The sequence below is a fragment of the Balaenoptera acutorostrata genome, chromosome 3, assembly GCF_949987535.1.
Source record: "Balaenoptera acutorostrata chromosome 3, mBalAcu1.1, whole genome shotgun sequence".
Taxonomy (NCBI): Eukaryota; Metazoa; Chordata; class Mammalia; order Artiodactyla; family Balaenopteridae; genus Balaenoptera; species Balaenoptera acutorostrata.
The window spans coordinates 37,650,297-37,671,730 of NC_080066.1; the positions used below are offsets into that span (position 1 = coordinate 37,650,297).

The 21,434-nt window shown below is 41.1% G+C and overlaps 1 protein-coding gene across 1 annotated transcript in view; it reads left to right on the forward strand.

Moving 5' to 3' along the window:
- Positions 1-6,466: 6,466 nt before the first annotated feature.
- IQGAP1 (IQ motif containing GTPase activating protein 1) overlaps positions 6,467-21,434 on the forward strand; it is a 101,172-nt gene continuing 86,204 nt past the window's right edge. Inside the window, exons 1-2 of the mRNA XM_057542890.1 lie at positions 6,467-6,627; positions 8,435-8,534. Of these exons, the coding sequence (XP_057398873.1) occupies positions 6,573-6,627; positions 8,435-8,534 (155 nt within the window). The 5' untranslated portion in view covers positions 6,467-6,572. The remainder of the gene's footprint in view (positions 6,628-8,434; positions 8,535-21,434) is intronic.

Sequence of the window (21,434 nt, forward strand, 5' to 3'; positions counted from 1 at the left end):
AACTGGCTTTCAATAGAGACCCACTTCATGGTACTCTATAATTTGCTATGTGTTATCCCCTTTGTTCTGGTGCTAGCCTTAGTTTACTTACCCAAGTTGTTCAGTCTATAGGAATACAGAGAAATGAGATCAGAGATTGCATAGGTCAAGTGGAGTACTCGCTTTATTACTGGCTACTTCTGCCCAAAAGACTCATTGAATATATGGAGACAGACTTGTCAGAGAGGAGCAGCGTGCACAGCTAGCTCATAGTTCTTTTAATGCAAAATTTTATCATCAGCGTATTTGGCAATACTACCTTTGAACAACCTTATTCCCCTCTCGATACACCCAAATGTCCTAGGACATATGTATTAGTTTTCTATTGCAGTCTGAGGAAGCTTGACTGGATTTTTTGCTCAAGTCTTATAAGACCAAAGTAAAAATGTTCTCTGAACTGGGCGGTTATCTTGAGGATCTGGGGAAGAATCTGCTCCCAAGCTCATTTAAATTGTTGACAGAATCAAAGTTCCTTGAATTTGTAGATCTGGAGTTCTTGTTTCCTTGCTGGCTGTTGGTCAGGGGTCACTCTCAGCTTTTCAAGGCTGCTCTCAGGTCCTTTCCACGTGGCCCCCTCCATCTTTAAAACTGGCAATTGCCCATCAAATCCTTCTGTGCCTTGAGTCTCTTTGACTTCTTCTGCTACCACCTAAAGAAACTCTCTGCTTTTAAAGGGCTCATGTGATTACCTAGATAATCTCCCTACCTTAAGATCAGCTGATTAGTAACCTTAATTACATCAGCAAGAGCCCTTCAAAACAGTACCTAGATTAGTGTTTGAATGGATAACCAAGGATGGAATCTTGGGCATCATCTTAAAATTCTGCCTACCCCAGCATAGCTACAACCTCCTGAAAAGCTATCCCTCAAGTTAATTCCTTAACATTTGATCTTTAAGAGTGTTGAGAAGCTATAACCTCAGATTTTCCAGCCTCTTATAAAGGAGGCTATGTGTATCCAAAGCCCTATATGTATTCATACAAGATAAGGAACCAAAGCAGTCCAAAGTGTTGCCATCTGTCCTAAGGAATTCATCCTTCTGGAAATTTTCTATATGAACTATATAAAAAGCAAATCTTAAAACTCTAACAGTAAGGATGCTACATTTGTTAACTATTCACACGGGGTTTATTTACCCAAATTTCTGTCTTTGAGAAGTTAATGATCTCTCTGGGAAGATCGACAGGTAAATAACTAATTGTAATTCTATGAGTTAAGTGCTATAATAGAGCCATATAAAGGTACACACTTCCTGGAATTGAAGATACTTTTGATTGTGGGGTACACCATCAAATTCCAACAGCTTTTTGGGACATTGAGAACATCTTATCAAATGTATATGTTTTAAAAAACTTGATTGACAGTAGCGTACATTTATCACTGGGATTACTTACTAGCCTCTTCTCTAAATCAAAGTTGGAGCCAAGCTTTTTGTGAAGAGTCTAACTCTATTTGGATCCACTTAGCCATTCCTAAAGCAGGAATCTGTCATCGATTCCAGCTCTGAAAATTCTCTGATCTTTTCTGAGAAATTAGTTAAATTAACACATCTACAATGACAATTATGGTACTTTCCCATCTACTTCTCTACCTGGCAGCTGGCTAGTTTCTTTTAATACTGGTTGTAAGACTATCCTGATTTCAGAAGTATAAAAATGTGAAATGGGACATTTTTTTGGAAGACATATGCTTTCTAAGTGTTATGGGGAATAAATGAGGAAGTGGTTAATTTTGCTTGGGGAGGAGGTGACATTTGAGTTGAGTCTGGGAAGTTGAGTAGGAGTTTCCCAGGCAGATAAGAGGCTAAAAGGTATCCCAGCCCAAGAGAAATCTCTATTATGGTGCTTATCTGAAGCTATTCTGTTAATATTGCTCCACTCCCATGAATCTGTAAATTCCTTGAGGTCATGAACCAATTCTATCTCCAAAGCGACCCATTAGCTCATTATTTTGCCATTTAATTTTTGTTTATTTATTCATTTCATATTTACTAACTTTATTCATATATATACTTACTGACAAAATAATATTTTGAGTAGCTCATTGTAGAAAATTTGGTAAATATAAAGAGCAAATAAACAAATCTCACACACAAAGCCACAAATCCATTGTAATTCCCCATTTGGAGAAACCACTGTTACTATACTGGTGTATGTGCTTCAAGCCTTTTTTCTGTTTATATGTACATCTATATCTATCTACCTATATTTTTAAAGCAAAAGTGGTATCATAATATATTTATTAGTTCATAATGTTATTTTCACTTAACCATCATATTAAAAATACTGATCATTGTTTGCCTACCCAGTCTCCCATTGAAGAAAATAATGTCAGCTCACAGTTTTCTATTCTTAACTGGCTGATTTCCTGACCGCAACTAACTGAACTAAAGGATTGGCATCTGATCCAAGGACAGCCCACCTGTAGGTGGTCAGAGACATACTCATGGGGTGAAAAGATGAGCTAATCCAATCAGATGCCACTGGATTATGAAATTGTGTAACTGATATCCTCAATGGAGCTGATGGTGTAAGGATGCCATGGCCTTCCATCAAATAGAAGCCAGAGTTGTGAGGGAGCACAAAATATTAGAATGGAGGAAGCTGGTTGTCAAAGAGAGGAGGGTAGAGTAGACCTGTGGAGAAGCCAAGATGCCCAGAGGGACAGAGCCATGCCTTCAGGCTTCCTGTTTTTAGTCCTGTTTTTTTAGTTAGTTAGTCCTGTTTTTTTCTTGCTCCTGTTCTAGTCCATATATAGCTTTATTATAAATACCTCCCTTCCAGCCTATTTTCCTCTACAGGTAAAAAAGTGGGTCTCTGGAACTCCCTGGCTATCCAGTGGTTAGGAGTCCGTGCTTCCACTATAGGGGGCACAGGTTCGTTCCCTGGTGGGGGAACTAAGATCCCCCATGCCGTGCGGGACAGCAAAAAAAAAAAAGAAAAGTGGGTTTCTATTCCTTGTAGCCATTCAAGCCTGACCAGAACCACAAATCATGACTTTTATGGCTGTATAGAATTCCATTGTGTGGAGTTGCCATCAGTGAGTAAAAAACAAACAAAGAAACAAACAAAGAAAAACAACCCAGTGACAGGCATTTAAGACATTTCCAAAGAGCATCTTCATCACTAATTTTTACACACTAAAAAATAACTTCTTTACGATATATTCCAAGAAGTAAAATTTGTTGTTTGAAGGATGGCTGCATGATGCAAGGTTGGACTTCAGAAAGGTTGTATCAGTTTACAGCCAAACCAGCAGTGCATGAGAAAGGTTGCTTTTTCACCCCCTTGCCAATAGTATCAATTAAAAAAACAAAAGAACGCATTGCTACTCTGATGTCGGTTATGACCTTAATGTGAATTTCTATGAAACTTGTATTTATTGACCAGGCATGTGGGTTTTGTCATTAGACAGACCTGGGTTTGAGTTCCAGCTCTGCCTCTTGCTGTGTGGCTTCAGTTGAATTATGTAGTTCTCCATTTTCTCATCTGTAAATTGGAGATAATAATAGTTCTTTGTTGGATTATTATAAGGCTCAGATGAGAAAATAAATACAAAACACAGAGTCCAGTAAAGCCTCAGTACATTTCAGTTTTTATAGTTATGAAGAATGACTTAACTTGTGACAATCAGATAAAGCTATTTGAGATATCTGAAACTCAATGGGATATTAGTTTAAATACCTGTTAGAATTGTATGGTTCTAGGAATAAGAAAGAATGCAAGAGCCCATTAGTTTCATAACCTTTATGATTAGAGAGGAAATACATTTACACATTTGAATTTCATCCATTACAAAGGTCTTTAGAATTAAAATAAAAACATGTATATATCTTAAAAGCCAAGAAATATAAAATAAAATCAAAAGATAAACTGGGTAGGATTTGCAGATTTCTAAGAGTAGTCAGAGGATGAGGTAATGAGTTTTGAAGTCCATAACAGAATTTAAAAAGGGGCTCAGAATAACAGTTGGCATAGTGAGAAGAATGGCTCTGAAAGTCTGTAGCTCCAGAACTTATGTTTGGTAGAAAACCTCTGATCAGGGAATTCGCTGGTGGTCCAGTGGTTAGGACTCAGCGCTCTCACTAGTCAGGGAACTGAGATCCCACAAGCCCCTCGGTGTGGAGTGGTGGTGGTGGAATGACACAAAGAAGCAAAAAAAACGTCTGATCAAAAGTAATCTTAGGGGCTTCCCTGGTGGCGCAGTGGTTGAGAATCTGCCTGCCAATGCAGGGGACACGGGTTCGAGCCCTGGTCTGGGAAGATCCCACATGCCGCGGAGCGACTGGGCCCGTGAGCCACAGTTACTGAGCCTGCGCGTCTGGAGCCTGTGCTCCGCAACAAGAGAGGCCGCGATGGTGAGAGGCCCGCGCACCGCGATGAAGAGTGGTCCCCACTTGCCACAACTAGAGAAAGCCCTCGCACAGAAACGAAGACCCAACACAGTGATAAATAAATAAATAAAAGACCGTGAATTTCAAAAAAAAAAAAAAAAAAAGTAATCTTAATTAACTAGGCTGAAACTGTCTTTCTTAGCAGTTCTGTGTCTTTCAACTCAGAAGCTTTAGAATTAAGCACAAAAAGGCTTTAATGGGGGTAAAAACTATGTGATTAATATGTTGGGATTTAGAAGAAATGTGTGCATATTTCACTTTTTAGGCACTTGCAATGTTTAAGAGAATTTGGCTTATTAGAGTGACGGTCTTATAACTCTTATTTTAAATGTATAATTGAGTTAGTTTTAGACTTAAGGTTTTGAGTTGAAATTTTACTGTTTACACATGGAACTGGGTCATCTAAGAAAACTTTAAATTCGTTATATTTGTAAGTGTATTTGATTTATAAGGATTACTAAGCCTTGAGAAGATTCTAGGCTAAACAACTGAAGAAATTAAAAAGAAAATCTAATAGATTAAGTTTATAGACAATTTTAAATGTTGGAAGATGTTGAACTAAATTTGTGAATGGGACCAAAAATTATTCTAAGTTTCTGCAAAGTGATTGGTAAAATATGCTAGACTTATAAATAGAATAATAACATTTGCAAGCTGAACTTAAAAGCTTAAGAAAGAACTAATTTCTGAATTTGTAACAAATTAAATCTTTGACCATTTTTTAATGGGGGTGTTTTGTTTTTACAGGTTTTCAAGTATTTCACTTTACTATTTTGAAGGAAGAATGGATAAACTGAAAATTGCTAGAGCAAACAGCCTGGAGTCAGGTTGTGAAGTGGCTTATTTGGCATGGTAAGGAATTTGGACCATATCCTGAAGGAAATATTAGGAAAAGACTATGAAAAGGAAGAACACGACAGTATTTGCACTTTAGAAAGAACACGCGGGTGACTGCGGGGAGTTGGTTGGCAGAAGGGAGAGCGGAGATGATGTAATCACAGTGGAGGCAGACACAAAAGCTAGACACTTCAGTAATAATACCGATTGCACGTTGGGCGTGAGACAAGGAGCCTGGTGTGTCCCGACTGCGAACTGAGCACTATTAATAGGATAATAACGGGAACAGGGTCAGTGTTCGACACGTTAACTTTAATGTGTCTGCGGGATTCACAGGTTTAAAATGTCCATTACACGGCTGAAAATAATGAGTTGGGGCTTCTAGAAAGTCTGGTCTGAGATATATTTTTAGGGCTCTTCAGCAGTTTAAGGTGAGCGTGGATAAAGATATTCAGAAAGAGTGGGCAAAGAAAAAACGGAAGACGGCTGAGGACAGAATTCCATTGAGTACCAATATTTTAAGGGCAGGCCACAAGTTGCAAGGGGAAGACGCATCCCTAAAAGGGGCAAAGAGTCCTCTAAAAAGAAGAACTTGCAAAGAATAGTGGCAAGGAATCTAAGGGAAGGAAGTTTGGATAAACACAATTCTCCTGCTTTAGCATATCCACCTCTCAAATGCTAGAGGGGTTAAGCAGTTCAACTCTGGCGACTGCTGGCGAATCTGGGAGAAGGCTGAGTCCAGACTGCCAGGCTGTGCGGCCCCTTACGGGAGTTTGGGTCCTGTATGTGTCCGCAAGAACACACTGGGCCACTTCAAAAGAGGCCTTCCTTGAGCCCTTTGGTGCAGAAGAGTTTGGCTAGGCAGGCAGGGTAAGGGAAAGTGCCCACGTTTTTTATTTCAAGCTACGGACACTGGCGGCCTCTGGGAAGAGGTGCAGATGGGACGGCGACCGGCGAGGGCAAGGATCCAGGGCCGGGGCGGGTCTTCTTCATCGGGCGGCGCTGACAGCGAGCACGACTGGCGGGCAGGCTCCGCCTTCCTTCTTCCGCCTCCTGAGGGCGTTGCGGGAGCAGGGCGGGGCTAGGGGCGGGGTCGGGAGGCTCAGGCCCCGCCTCCTTCCTTCCGCTGCGGTCGGCGCGGCAGGGCGGGGCCGCTGGGGTGGGGTCTGCGGGTGGGGCCTGCGGCGCGGGGCGGGGCCACAGGGACCGGGGCAGCTCGCGCAGTTTGCAGGAGCTGCAGCTGCCGCCGCCCGCTCCTCCAAGGTTTTGCGGCTTCCTGAGCTGAGACCCGGGCTCGGCCGCCATGTCCGCAGCGGACGAGGTTGACGGACTGGGTGTGGCTCGGCCACACTATGGCTGTGAGTGTGGGCTCCGCGGCGCTGGGGTCTCGGGGCGGGCTTGCTGCCTCTGAGGCGCCGTTTTCGCGGGGGCTCGCTGGGCGGGTGGGGCAGGGCGGCTGTGGGCCGCGCGGACCCGGAAGAGCCGGTGCGGCGAGGTGGCGGGCGGCGAGGCCCGCAGCCCGCGCCCTCTCGGTCTCCGAGGCGGCGGGGAGGACCCAGGCGGCCTCCCCGCCTTGTCCCGGGAGCGGTGGCTGGAGGGCCCCACCCAGAGCCTCCCAACTCCCAGCTCGACCGAGACTGGGGAGATGGCCTAGGGTGAGGTGGCAGGAGGACGGTGCAGGGCGTGTCCCGGGGACCGGAGACCCGAGACGCGGGCTCTGCTCGGGCTTCCTGGGAAGGTGCTGCCCGAGTGCTGCCTGCGAGGTAGACCCAGGGTCCAGACCTCCCCGACCCCAGGCTAGCTGAGAGGTGCGGCCCTGGACAAGTCACTTCAGCTTTCTCGGGCTTAGTTCCCTCGTCAGGATCTCAAAAGTGAAAAAAAAAAAAAAAAAAAAAAAAACCCAAACCTCTGACTTCCTCATTTTCCGAACCTCATTTTCTGTCCCTGTCCTGGGACATCACTGAACTGCAGGCGGGATAGTTACCACTGGCCAAAGGAGAGTCCTTTAGAGTCTTGAGGTTTTCCATTTTATTTTATATTCTTGCGAATAATGTTATGTTTTAGGATAATTTCACTGAGCAGTTACATGGGAGGTATTGTGTCACGTTTGTGACATTAAAGATTAGTAAGAGCAGGTCCTGCTTTCAAAGAACGTTTTAATCAGAGAGGCGGGCAGGTGTATTATCTAATGATAATAAGGAGGGATAGAAATAAAGATGCCATGTGAACTAACTAGGCTTAAACAGTAATGTGGGTGAGGAGGAGGGGCTTGGGGGAGGCAGTAGGAACACAGATAGGACATTTGATCAGAGCCTTGCAGGATGCTGTGTAGTTTGACAGGGCAGGTTGGGGCAGGAGACAGGACGTGGAGAGGAAGAGCAGGAACTAAGGTATTGAAGAGTAGAAGAGCGCTGTGTGTGTTGGGAACTGAGTGGTGTGGAGTGCACAGTGGTGGGAGGGAGAGGAGGGAGAGGGAGAAGAGTTACCAAAAGTAGTTGGGGCTAAATTGGGAAAGGCATTGAATGCCAACCCCAGGAGTTAGGAATTTATTCCATATCCTGGGTGCCCATTAAAGGAAGCAGATTGCTTTGAAGTTAATCTTATAGGCTCTTGAGACAGACTGCCTGGGGTTGAATTCAGGCCCCACCATTTATTTATTAGCCGTGGGACAAAGGTCAACCAGCCTCAGTTTCCTCATTTGTAAAACGGGAGTGATAATCACAGGATTGTTGTGGGACTTCCATGAAAGAATGCATGTAAAATGCATAGTACAGTTGCTGCCACTTTGTTCTCAATGACTGCTGGCTTTAGTGATTCATAAAAGAGTGGGAAAAAAAAAGACCATGAACAGCTCTGCATTTAGAGAGAGTCTGGCAGATAGACCAGCACAAATTTGGACCAGAATCTCAAGTCAGTATTTTTCAAGTCACACTGAAATTTAGTACATGTTCATAATATTGTACTTTTAAACAAAGATTAGGATAAATATAGTTGAAACCCCATGGTTCCTGTTTTAGGAAAGTCATTGTATTGATAGTACCTCCGGCTGTCCACACGTTACCCTGACTCTCTAGGTGACTAGCAGGAATTTGATGCTATGGCATTCTTTTATCGCTCAGGAAGGGTACAGATTCTTGCGCTTACATTCTTTCTTTCATGTTTTAGCGGTCCTGGATAATGAGAGACTTACTGCAGAGGAGATGGATGAAAGGAGACGTCAGAATGTGGCTTATGAGTACCTTTGTCATTTGGAAGAAGCAAAGAGGTAAAGGTTGGCTGGAGAGAAGATTGGGAGAAGGGAGCTGATCTGGTGTGAACAAAGATAAAGATCTCTGAGTGTGTTGTAGGTGTGACCGTGAGAGGCAGGTAGTTTGAAGGAATAAGTAAGTATAGGTAGGATATTTTTTTCATGGGAGCAAGTAGCCTTGATGGCAGTTTATCATGAAACAGTCTGATGGACACCTACGTATACTGAAAAATTTCCAGATTTGTGTTGTTCAGTTTTATGCTTATGGTGCATGTTTTGGGCATAACCAGCTATAGGGAAGAAAAACAATTTTAAGATTTGACGTTTTTGGCCTTAATGTTTCACCGGTTCTTCACTGGTTTTGATTTATATATGAATTGGGTCCATTCTCCTCTTGGTAGTACTCTGGGTATGGATCCATCCATTCGGCAATATTCAAAGTCTGTTTACCAAAGGCAGCGTCCTCTGCATTCTTTGTGAAGTGAATGTACAACTGCTGTTTTCTTTTTTCAGATGCTCTAAGACCTTGTGGTCTTAGAGTGTCGATTTGCTATCAGTAGTTCATTTCTTTTGTTCTGGTGCTTGTGTTTTTTTGCAAAGTCCCAGGGTAGATAGATGTAATTACAGATCATGTATCCTATAAGTGAGCTTTGGTGGAAAAGGCCAGCAAGGGATAATGAGAGGTTTTGTGGTTAAAGTCTAATGAAAATCAAGGATGTTTCAAATGGTGCTAATAAACAAGACTTTTTTGTCTTGTTTTGTCTTTTTAGTTTTGAAAATCTTAAACGCTACAGGAAAGTCCAGAGAGCAATACAATAAACATCCATGTATTCCAAAACTAGCAAATGTTAGCCCTTCAGATTTTTTCCCTTTTCTCTCAAAAGACACAGTTGGAGTCCCCTTTGTGCACCTCCCTGGTCCCATTCTCCTTTCCATTCCTGGGGCTACCACTAACATGCATTTGGTGCATCTTCTTGAATCTGGGCTTCTTTTCTGAGCTAAAAGCCCTTCCATTAGATTGGGGGAGGGTTGTGAGGGGATTAGTGATGATTTAGGTGGAGAGAATGGTAATAACACTTGTTTTTCTAAATGGAAGGTTATACCGAAGGAGGTGAATGTGTTAGTAGAAAGGGGGATGTTTCTCATACAAAGTTTGTAAGGATCCCGTGAACAAAAATATTATGTCCTCTGCTACTTAAGTTATGGACTAGATCTAGTTTTGGAAGGTAAACAATTTGAAAGCTGTAGCTGGTATGAGAGACCATCTTGGGCTCTGTGAAGTCTTGGTGTCTTTGTTGGGGTGACCTAGGGGTGAGAGAAAAGGGCTTCAACCTACCTTCCTCCCCCCGTCAAAAGCTTTTCTGCTTTTAATATTGGGTTTCCGCAGTAAAATTCCCTTTTTTAAAAAGGGTATCTTGGCTAACATCCCCTTGCTACCACTAATCCAGTTTCACTATTATTATTATGATGATGATTATTTTTAATTTGGCCACTCCACGCGGCTTGTGGGATCTTAGTTCCCTGACCAGAGATCAAGCCTATGCACTCGGTAGTGTGAAAGCACAGAGTCCTAACCAGTGGACCACCAGGGAATTCCCCAGTTCCACTACTAATCTAGTTCAGCCATCTCATTTCAGCGAGGAAACTGAGGCCTGAATGTCCACGGTCTACTTGTACTTTTCTTAATTGAAGAATAGTTTTCATCATTTTATAGAATGGTTTTTAACCAGGTGTGTACCTTAGAATCATCTGGGGAACTTTAAAAAAAAAAAAAAGGCTACCTGGGCCTTACCACAGGGATTCTGGTTCAGTAGATCTAGGCTGGAAGGTCCAGATACCTGTATATTTTAAATGCTTCTAGTGGTTCTGATGGTCCCCCCGAGTAGAGAAACGAGATTGAAAACATTTTAGAACTCTACCTTATGCTAGGTTATGATAGCCTGAATAGGATGATGTCCTTTATCACATTTCCTTCTTCAAGCACTGCACTACAAGGGCACTTCATTTCCATCTACTCCAGAGCATATTCTTTTCTGTCAGGTGTTTTTTTCCCAGAATAGAAGAATGTCCCATTTCCATTAAAATCCTTCCAGTGACCATGATCCCCTGGGACGTTTTTTAGTTGGGTGCTTCTGCATACTTAGGAAGTGACTAAGGCAGTGAGACATTTGTGATAGTCTTTATTTTCCATGCTTTTGGTTATAAGGGCGAGCATAATAGCGGCATATTGTCCTTGTACACTCTGCACTTTGGCCTCGCATCGAGGAAATGTGCCTGGTTTATTTTATGGAGGCAATCATATCAAATCTGGGTGCAGTGATTTTTTTGTTTTTGTTTAAAGCTTTGATTAGAAAATCAACTTTGGAAGCATCTATTTAGACTTTACAACTAGACAGGGCTAGGAAAAGAAGCCCGGGAATGTCATACTGAAAAAAGAGGACTGGGGTCCCTCCTGGCCACCTGATGTGGCTGCTGCCACCCCTAAAAAGTGTTCAAGGATGGGCTTCCCTGGTGGCGCAGTGGTTGAGAATCTGCCTGCCAATGCAGGGGACACGGGTTCGAGCCCTGGTCTGGGAAGATCCCACATGCCGCGGAGCAACTGGGCCCGTGAGCCACAATTGCTGAGCCTGCGCATCTGGAGCCTGTGCTCCGCAACAAGAGAGGCCGCGATAATGAGAGGCCCGCGCACCGCGATGAAGAGTGGCCCCCGCTTGCCACAACTAGAGAAAGCCCTCGCACAGAAATGAAGACCAACACAGACATAAATAAATAAATAATAAATTAATTAAAAAAAAAAAAAAGTGTTCAAGGTGCACCGCAGACAAATCACATGCTCTTCCTTATTAGCTGCAACTTCAGCTCCCAGTTGTGTCTTCTACCCTGGTGAGCTGGGTTGTACCTTGTGTGCTTCTGGGGCCCCTCTTTACCCTCTAGCACAAGTCCGTTTTGCCTTTTTGGATTGGCCCCATCCTGTTTCCTTCATAACCTCCACCCCTCCCAAGTTGGAGGAGTCCCAAGGTCTGGAATTTACACCCACTCCAAGGCCAGGAAGAAAGATCGCAGAGATCCAAGGGAGAAAAGTTTCCCCTCTTTAGTTCTATTTATAATACTGCTACTCCTCCCACTAAAAGCTCCACCTTATAGCACAGTGGCCCCATTGTGTATCCTAGGGCACTCCATTTTCTCCTGTACCTGTAACAGCTCTTTTGTGGGAAGAGAGGAGAGTGTGTAGAGAGGGAGAGCATATAAATGTGTGCAGACGGGGAGTATAAGTAAGAGTGTATGTAGAGAAATGAGAATGTGTTGTGAATTTGTGTTTCCCTAAGAGGTTAAGCGGGAAAATTTAGGAGTGAGTCTATAAAAGTATGCACTTTGGGAATGCTTGCAAAATAGAAAATATAAAGATTCTGCTTTTCTTTATTGTTTAGAGAGTAGTTTAAATATGGAAATTAAGTTATTGGTCTAATGAAATATCATCTAAGGATTCAGGGTTTTATGCTAAGAGCTGCAGAGCAGACCAAGGACTTTATAAAGCAAGACATCTTAAATTATGTATTTATGCTTAAATGTGGGTTTAGTTTTATCCTTTTGCTTGTTCTGATTGGGCTTTACATTTGTTTTGGCTCAGGAGCAGTTGTATAGTAGAGGTAAATAGCATTTTCACTCAATTGAAAGAGGTGAGGTTTAAATATGTGAGATATGGTAGGTGCTCAGGTCTTGGACAGGAAGAAGTAATAGAAAGATCAGGGACTTCCCTGGTGGCACAGTGGTTAAGAATCCTCCTGCCGGGCTTCCCTGGTGGCGCAGTGGTTGAGAATCTGCCTGCTAATGCAGGGGACACGGGTTCGAGCCCTGGTCTGGGAGGATCCCACATGCCGTGGAGGAGCTAGGCCCGTGAGCCACAACTACTGAGCCTGCGCGTCTGGAGCCTGTGCTCCACAACAAGAGAGGCCGCGACAGTGAGAGGCCCGCGCACCGTGATGAAGAGTGGCCCCCGCTTGCTGCAACTAAAGAAAGCCCTAGCACAGAAATGAAGACCCAACATAGCAATCAATCAATCAATCAATCTTTAAACAAACAAACAAACAAACAAAAAAAAAGAATCCTCCAGCCAATGCAGGGGACACGGGTTCAAACCCTGTCCGGGAAGATCCCACATGCCGTGGAGCAACTGAGCCCATGGGCCACAGCTACTGAGCCTGCGCTCTAGAGCCTGCGAGCCACCACTGCTGAAGCCCATGCGCCTAGAGCCCATGCTCCCCAACAAGAGAAGCCACTGCAATGAGAAGCCCGTGCATCGCAATGAAGAGTAGCCCCCGCTTGCTGCAACTAGAGAAAGCCCGGAAGCAGCAACAAAGAACCAACACAACCAAAAATAAATAAGTAAAGAAAGAAAGAAAGAAAGAAAAGAAAAAAAGAAAGAAGGTTCAGGTGAAAAGAACCAAGAAGAGAACATAACAGTCAGGGCAGAAGAGGGCAGTCTGCAGAGGAGGAGAATGTATGAGTAGTACTAGAAATGGGAGAAAATTGAGTTAGGTTAAAGGTCACAGGAGGAAGGTTAATTCCAGCACTCCCCGAGTTTAACAATTTAGGATTCCTTCTTTCAGAGGCTTGCTGGTATGCCCTTTTGAGCCTGTTATGGGTCACCTTCCTCCTGCTCAGTGTCCATACCCCAGTTCACGGGCAGGGCACACCCCTCCCCCCACAAGGGGTGGAAAGTGAAGGCTGTGGCTGGCTGGAGGCTGTCAAAAACCATGTGATGTTAAAAAGAGCTTAACACTAAGTAGAGGCACTTTACCTTCTGTAATTTAGGGGAATTGAAAAAGTATCTTGGAAAGAAATCAGCTCTTGAGAACAAATTCTCTTTTGTGCGTATGTCTTTGTTGTTGGCATCGAACATTTTCCAGGATGGGCTCATCAGATCTCCTCTCCTCTAAGTGAAATCAGAATTCCAGTAACATCTGGATATATCTAGGCTGGCACACTGTGATCATGAAAAGAGAAATTAAAGACGTTTAACTAGAAGCTCGCGCACCAGCTTCTAGAATTCTCAAATGAAGGAATATCACTACGAGATTGAGGAGAATCATTTTTAGATTGACCCAAGCTTTCCTTTTGCAAATGAGAAAACTAATCGCTTCATGAGACCCAGTATGATTAAGGGGCCACAAAAAACGTAGCTTTTTAATGGTACTTTGGGACTACAAGCTGGATGCATTCATGTATTTATGATTATCAAGGAGAAGTATGGGGTGGGATTTATTCTTAACTCTTAAAATGGTGACATAGATGAAAATCTCTCTTTTTTTTTTGAATTTATGAATTTTATTTAATTTATTTTTTATACAGCAGGTTCTTATTAGTCATCCATTTTATACACATCAGTGTATACATGTCAATCCCAATCTCCCAATACATCACACCACCACCACCACCCCCTGCCGCTTTGCCCCCTTGGTGTCCATACATTTGTTCTCTACATCTGTGTCTCAATTTCTGCCCTGCAAACTGGTTCATCTGTACCATTTTTCTAGGTTCCACATATATGCGTTAATATACGATATTTGTTTTTCTCTTTCTGACTTACTTGACTCTGTATGACAGTCTCTAGATCCATCCACGTTTCTACAAATGACCCAATTTCGTTCCTTCTTATGGCTGAGTAATATTCCATTGTATATCTGTACCACATCTTCTTTATCCATTTATCTTTATCCATTCGTCTGTCGATGGGCATTTAGGTTGCTTCCTGGCTATTGTAAATAGTGCTGCAATGAATATTAGGGTGCATGTGTCTTTTTGAATTACAGTTTTCTCTGGGTATATGCCCAGTAGTGGGATTGCTGGGTCGTATGGTAGTTCTATTTTTAGTTTTTTCGGGAACCTCCATACTGTTCTCCATAGCGGCTGTATCAATTTACATTCCCACCAACAGTGCAAGAGGGTTCCCTTTTCTCCACACCCTCTCCAGCATTTGTTGTTTGTAGATTTTCTGATGATGCCCATTCTAACTGGTGTGAGGTGATAACCTCATTGTAGTTTTGATTTGCATTTCTCTAATAATTAGTGATGTTGAGCAGCTTTTCATGTGCTTCTTGGCCATCTGTATGTCTTCTTTGGAGAAATGTCTATTTAGGTCTTCTGCCCATTTTTTGATTGGGTTGTTTGTTTTTTTAATATTGAGCTGAATGAGCTGTTTATATATTTTGGAGATTAATCCTTTGTCCATTGATTCGTTTGCAAATATTTTCTCCCATTCTGAGGGTTGTCTTTTCGTCTTGTTTATGGTTTCCTTTGCTGTGCAAAAGCTTTTAAGTTTCATTAGGTCCCATTTGTTTATTTTTGTTTTTATTTCCCTTACTCTAGGAGGTGGGTCAAAAAAGATCTTACTGTGATTTATGTCAAAGACTGTTCTTCCTATGTTTTCCTCTAAGAGTTTTATAGTGTCTGGTCTTACATTTAGGTCTCTAATCCATTTTGAGTTTATTTTTGTGTATGGTGTTAGGGAGTGTTCTAATTTCATTCTTTTACATGTAGCTGTCCAGTTTTCCCAGCACCACTTATTGAAGAGACTGTCTTCTCTCCATTGAATATCCTTGCCTCCTTTGTCATAGATTAGTTGACCATAGGTGCGTGGGTTTATCTCTGGGCTTTCTATCTTGTTCCATTGATCTATGTTTCTGTTTTTGTGCCAGTACCGTATTGTCTTGATTACTGTAGCTTTGTAGTATAGTCTGAAGTCAGGGAGTCTGATTCCTCCAGCTCCATTTTTTTCCAAGACTGCTTTGGCTATTCGGAGTCTTTTGTGTCTCCATACAAATTTTAAGATTTTTTTGTTCTAGTTCTGTAAAAAATGCCATTGGTAATTTGATAGGGATTGCATTGAATCTGTAGATTGCTTTGGGTAATATAGTCATTTTCACAATATTGATTCTTCCAATCCAAGAACATGGCATATCTCTCCATCTGTTGGTATCATCTTTAATTTCTTTCATCAGTGTCTTATAGTTTTCTGCATACAGGTCTTTTGTCTCCCTAGGTAGGTTTCTTCCTAGGTATTTTATTCTTTTTGTTGCAATGGTAAATGGGAGTGTTTCCTTAATTTCTCATTCAGATTTTTCATCATTAGTGTATAGGAATGCAAGAGATTTCTGTGCATTAATTTTGTATCCTGCAACTTTACCAAATTCATTGATTAGCTCTAGTAGTATTCTGGTGGCATCTTTAAGATTCTCTATTATAGTATCATGTCGTCTGCAAACAGTGACAGTTTTACTTCTTCTTTTCCAATTTGTGTTCCTTTTATTTCTTTTTCTTCTTTGATTGCCATGGCTAGGACTTCCAAAACTATGTTGAATAATAGAAAATCTCTTTTTTGTGAAACTTAGTGCAACTGCCTTGGACAGAGTCTATGGTAAGAAGTGGGTTGTCTTTAAAAGTGATAAAAGTGATTCAAACCAAGAGTGCTTTTTCATATTATTACAATGTTACAAATGGGAGGATATGTTCCTAGCAGCCAGGAAAAGCGACTCTACAGTGTAGCTGAGACACTTAGCAAAATTTACAGTTGAGAAATGTGGGCAGTTTCTGGTATATATTAGGCAGTCAACTAGTTAGTAGCTGCTGTGATAACTAAGAAAAGTCATATTACTGTAATCTCATAACACTTATAATGAAGTCAAACAAATTTTAAAAGCCTGAATAAAATGTCTTTGAAAATCTTGACTTTTGAGATACGCAAAGTGAAAAGAACGAGGACTTTCAGTTTTGGCAGGTGTAAGTTCTGATTCTGGTTTTGCAAGTTACTTAACCTAGGGAGTAGAGCCTAAGTTTGTACTTTGCAGAATGGAGATACTGTGCATCTTAGGGAGTTGCTGTGGGGGTTAAGTGCCTGGCACAGTGTCTGAAATACAGTAGGCACTCGATAAATGTATTCTTTATCCTGGTCCTTGGGGCAAAAGCAGATTTAATATGAAGATGAAGAGGCATTCATAAACTTTTCTGGGGAATTTTCTGGGCACTTTCAAGGTTCTAAATGTTGGTAGCTCTTAGTTTTTTCACTTCATACTTAAGCTGTTGTCTGAAAGGAAACACCAGAAACAGAGGATACCTCTAGGGATTGGAGGGTATGAGAAGACTTTTCCTTTTTACTTAATGCTTTTCCATATATTTAAAATGCTTTTTACAATGATCATGAATTTTATAATAAAAAAGGAATGGAATAAGAAAAAGGAAAAACTGTCTGAGTATATAATTTTTAGTTAGTGATAATCATGAATTTAGATTTTTAAATTGCTGTATTGTCATCTTAATTACTATTTTCAATGGATACATAATGTCCATACTTTATTTAGGCTTATTCCAAAAGTTGTATTGCTTTGATTTCTGAAAAGAGTAAACATTTCCCCATATATTTGTGTACCGTCTTTATTTTATGCAGGTTGTTGATGACATTTGTCTGTCATCTAGGGTCATGATGTTGACTTTCGCGAGCTCTCTTATAATATGGGTGTCAACCTGTGGTATTGCTACAAACATTTTCTCTTGATTTTCCATTTTATTCTTTCACTGTATGGAAGTTTAAAGTTTTATGCAGTTCAAGTGTTAATCTTTCTCTTTGTAATTTCTTCTATCTATCTAGATAGTTTAATTTATGTAAGGCCTTGCTAAAATTTGAAGTTTTATATTCTGTTAACTTTCCTATGATATAGTTATTTAATTTTTTAAGCATCTAAGTCTTTAAATTTCATGGTGTTTCTAAATTATTCTTATATTACTTAAAAATAATCTTTTACTACCTATTAGCAACTGACATCTAGTATGTCAAATATTAAATTACATAAAGTTCTGTTTCTAGACTTTTTATTCTTTTATGGTGAAATGTATTTCTTTATTTGGGGGGGGTGGGGGGGTAGGGAGTGCTGTACCACAAAGCCTGTGGGGTCTTAGTTCCTGGACCAGGGATTGAACCTGGGCCCACGGCAATGAAAGCACTTAAAGCACTCTTAAAGCTTAGAGTCCCAAGCACTGGCCTACCGGGGAATTCCCTTCGTTTTTCTTGAAGAAATGTGTGACTTCATTTTTTTGTACTTATTAATGAGAAACAACATCTGAAACTAGTTTGATTTTTAGCTCCATGAAAAGTAACATTTTTAAAATACTTTTTCACAATTTGAAACTTGTAAAAATTCTTATTTCTTAAAGTTTCCCCATGTTACATATTAGAGTTGATACCAGGTTAGTAATTTAGCCTGTACTGTGGAGACTCTTCTTGACTTATAACTTTTTTTTTTTAAGGAATTATTAATACTGCTTGACTTTTATTTACTTTTATTTTATTTTTTTTGACATATCTTTTTTGTTTGTTTATTTTAGCTCTAGGAAATTGTTAAATCTTTAATAATTGGTTCTAATTCAGTAGTTCTGTCTTGGGGGTGCCTGTTGGTAGGTTAGATCTGCACAGTGTTTTATGACTGATCTTCATTTTGTTTAAGTCAGCTTTCTAGATATGTGTCCTACATATATATCTTCTGTTTGACTAACTTGATTTTCCTCTTTGGTTCTGTTAATGGTAGTTGCTTTGTCCTATTGCAGTTTTCATTTTGGACTATTAACTCCTTTTCCCTCTCTATTCTTGTTAATAGATCAAACGGTCTCTGATTAGCTCATGTAGAATAGTGTGACACATATAGTATCCTTTTCAGACGGAAAAAAGGAGCTTGTAGCCAAGAGAGTTGTTTACTTTACCAATTCCCCTTATTTTCATTAAGTCTTGGAGTGGATGTCACCATAGGAAATCGGTGTTAACTGGATTGTCCACCAGTCAAGGTTAGGAAAGTCTGGGTGGGCTAAGTGGACCATTAGTTTGACCTAATCTAGCATATATTTCTTCTAGTCTTAAATGTCAAAGCAACAATTGTTTATATATATTGATGTTGCTAATTGAAAAAACAGTAAAAATATATTTGAGGGCCTAAGTTGGCATTGTTCTAGGAATGTGATTTTTCTGGCTTTGCATGATGATCTGTCTCTGATTTCTGTATAATTCCTTCAGTTTCACAGTTTAGCAATGGGGATACCTTTTGGTAGCAGGACCTGTTTTGAACATTTTTAAGCCATGTGGTATTTGATGGACTCAGGGTTGTTTCCAATTGTGGCTGCTAAATAAACCCTTTCACAGGAAGTATTTATGTAAGAAAGTGCTAGTAGGCAAAGTGAGACCATCCGGAAGTGATTCATATGACTGGTGTTGTTTGTTTAATTTGGGACTTGGTTGCCTAGAGACCATATCTTTGAGCAAGCTGAGTGAAGTGCCCCATGAATGCAGAGGTCCCATTGCCTACTTGATCAAATCAGGACTGCTGTTTGATTTTTCTTCTGGCAGAGCTTCTGGTAATATCATTGATCCCTGTGCTTTGACAGTGTGAATCAAAAAATCTTAAACAGGGGCTTCCCTGGTGGCGCAGTGGTTGAGAATCTGCCTGCTAATGCAGGGGGACACGGGTTCGAGCCCTGGTCTGGGAAGATCCCACATGCCGCGGAGCAACTAAGCCCGTGAGCCACAATTACTGAGCCTGCGCGTCTGGAGCCTGTGCTCCGCAACAAGAGAGGCCGTGATAGTGAGAGGCCCGCGCACCGTGATGAAGAGTGGCCCCCGCTCGCCGCAACTAGAGAAAGCCCTCGCACAGAAACGAAGACCCAACACAGCCAAAAATAAATAAATAGATAAATAAATTAAAAAAAAAAAAATCTTAAACATATAAATGAAAGATCTGGTTAATGGTTTATGTTAAAGAGAAAGTCTACTTGCTTAAGTTTGAATGTTTAAAAGTTTTTTTTCTTATAATTGTACGTTGGGAAGAATTATTTTTCAATAAGGTATTTTATTATATAAACCTCAATACTTCAAATACCTTTACACCAGCTAAGAGGAAGCAAAACAAAACAAAACCCCCAAAACCAAAAACTAACCCTGCGATTTGCAAGGACATCATGATATACAATATTTCCTGTCTGACCCAAGGTCAATGTCCTTCCCTTCTCTCCTCCTTCATCATCATCAGTACCATTTATTGAGCACTTATCATGTGCTGGGCACTGTGCTAAGCACTTCGTATGCATTGTCTAATTAGCTATTCTTGAAGTCCCATGAGGTGCTTATTCTTATCTACATTTAACAGAAAAGAAAGCAAAGCTCAGAGAGATTGACTCGCCCATCTCTTAAGTGATAGATCCAGATTTCAGGCTTGGCAAAGACTCCAAAGCCTTTGCTCTTCCCTGGATCAGTCTGTCACTGCAGTACTACTTGTGCTTCTAAAAATAATAAACTACAGCAACAGTATCTACCAGTAATTAAACAGAATGATGATGTACTTTACATGCAACATTGTAGTAGATAGGCATTATTTTTATTTTAAAGGAGGAAAAAAATGAGTTAGTATCACGTGTTTCAAGGTCATGTAACTGTGGAATTCAAGCCCAGGTCTGTGTGACACCATCACTACTGCTGTCAACCTCTACAGGCACTAAAGGGACAGCATTTAAGTCCAAAATTAAGTCAGCTAGTTCCGAGACATTAAACAATTGCCTAGCTGTCAAGTGGGTGAGGGAATGTGAGCTGTTTCCTGCTTCTAATTGCAGTCTCTTTTACCTGCCACTCTGCCTATATGAGGGCAGTTCTCTGATTTGTCTCATGTATTTTTAAAAAAATATTTATTTATTATTTATTTGGTTGTGCTGGGTCTTAGTTGCGGCACGCGGGCTCCTTTAGTTGCGGCATGCAAACTCTTAGTTGTGGCATGCATGTGGGATCTAGTTCCCTGGCCAGGGATCAAACCTGGGCCCCCTGCATTGGGAGCGTCGAGTCCCAACCACTGTGCCACCAGTGAAGTCCCATGTCTCATGTATTTTTGTATCTAACAAATTGTTGGACTCTGTCTTACACTTTTTATTATTCACTGCAGAGCTAAAGATAGTGATAGACATAAATAAGTAACAGTTAACTGATTGATGAAAAATTTGGGCATGAATGCTTACAAGAAATACAGTAAACATAAAGTCTAAGTGATTTTTATAGGTGTCTAGAAACATAACTGGTGTGTGATAAATGTGTATATTTAACTTTTTTGATGTAACTCCTGCTCACTAAGAGGTCTCCTGGAGTTGGATATGGATGCAGTAGAGGTTATATGGTTACATACAGTGTGACTCTGGGGGACTAGAGAGCGCCTGGTTGGTTTTCTTCTTTCTGGCACCTATTTTTGATTCAGCTTAGAAAGGCATTCCTTCTTCCCAATTGCTTGTTTTTTCAGTAGTGACCTCATGCAGACAGGAGTGGCATTGGAAATTGCCTTGGATTGTTTGGCAAGAATTGTATTTTTTGGTGTTGTGGGTGGAGGAAAGGCCTGCCTCAAGGCCTCTATTTCTTCCTTATTCTGAATACCTTCCTGTTGACTCATTGGAAATCATAACAAAAAGCAGAAGGAGCATTGGAGAGGCAGCTGCCAGCCCAGGGCTTGGCTTCTGTTGGGGCAGATGTCTGCGGACTGAGAGAACTCTGGCTTTAAGAAAAATTGGGAGACTTTTGTAGTAGAAGGAAATACTATTGTTGTGATAGGTATTTATCCATAAGGTATAAAGCATCAGCCTGTTGCTAGGGGTCATTAATCAGCAACATAAAAAACTAAGAATATTTTCTAGAATAGGATTAATTAGTCTTCCTTTAAAATTGAAGCAGAGGAACTAAAGTGTAAAAAGAGGGAATAGGGCAAAATTAGAAATGGAAAAATTGAAAAGGGAAAATACCTATGATCATTAAAAATAGAAAAATGATATAAAAATAAAATTTAAGGGAATTCCTTGGTGGTCCAGTTGTTAGGACTCCAAGCTTTCACTGCCGAGGGTTTGGGCTCAATCCCT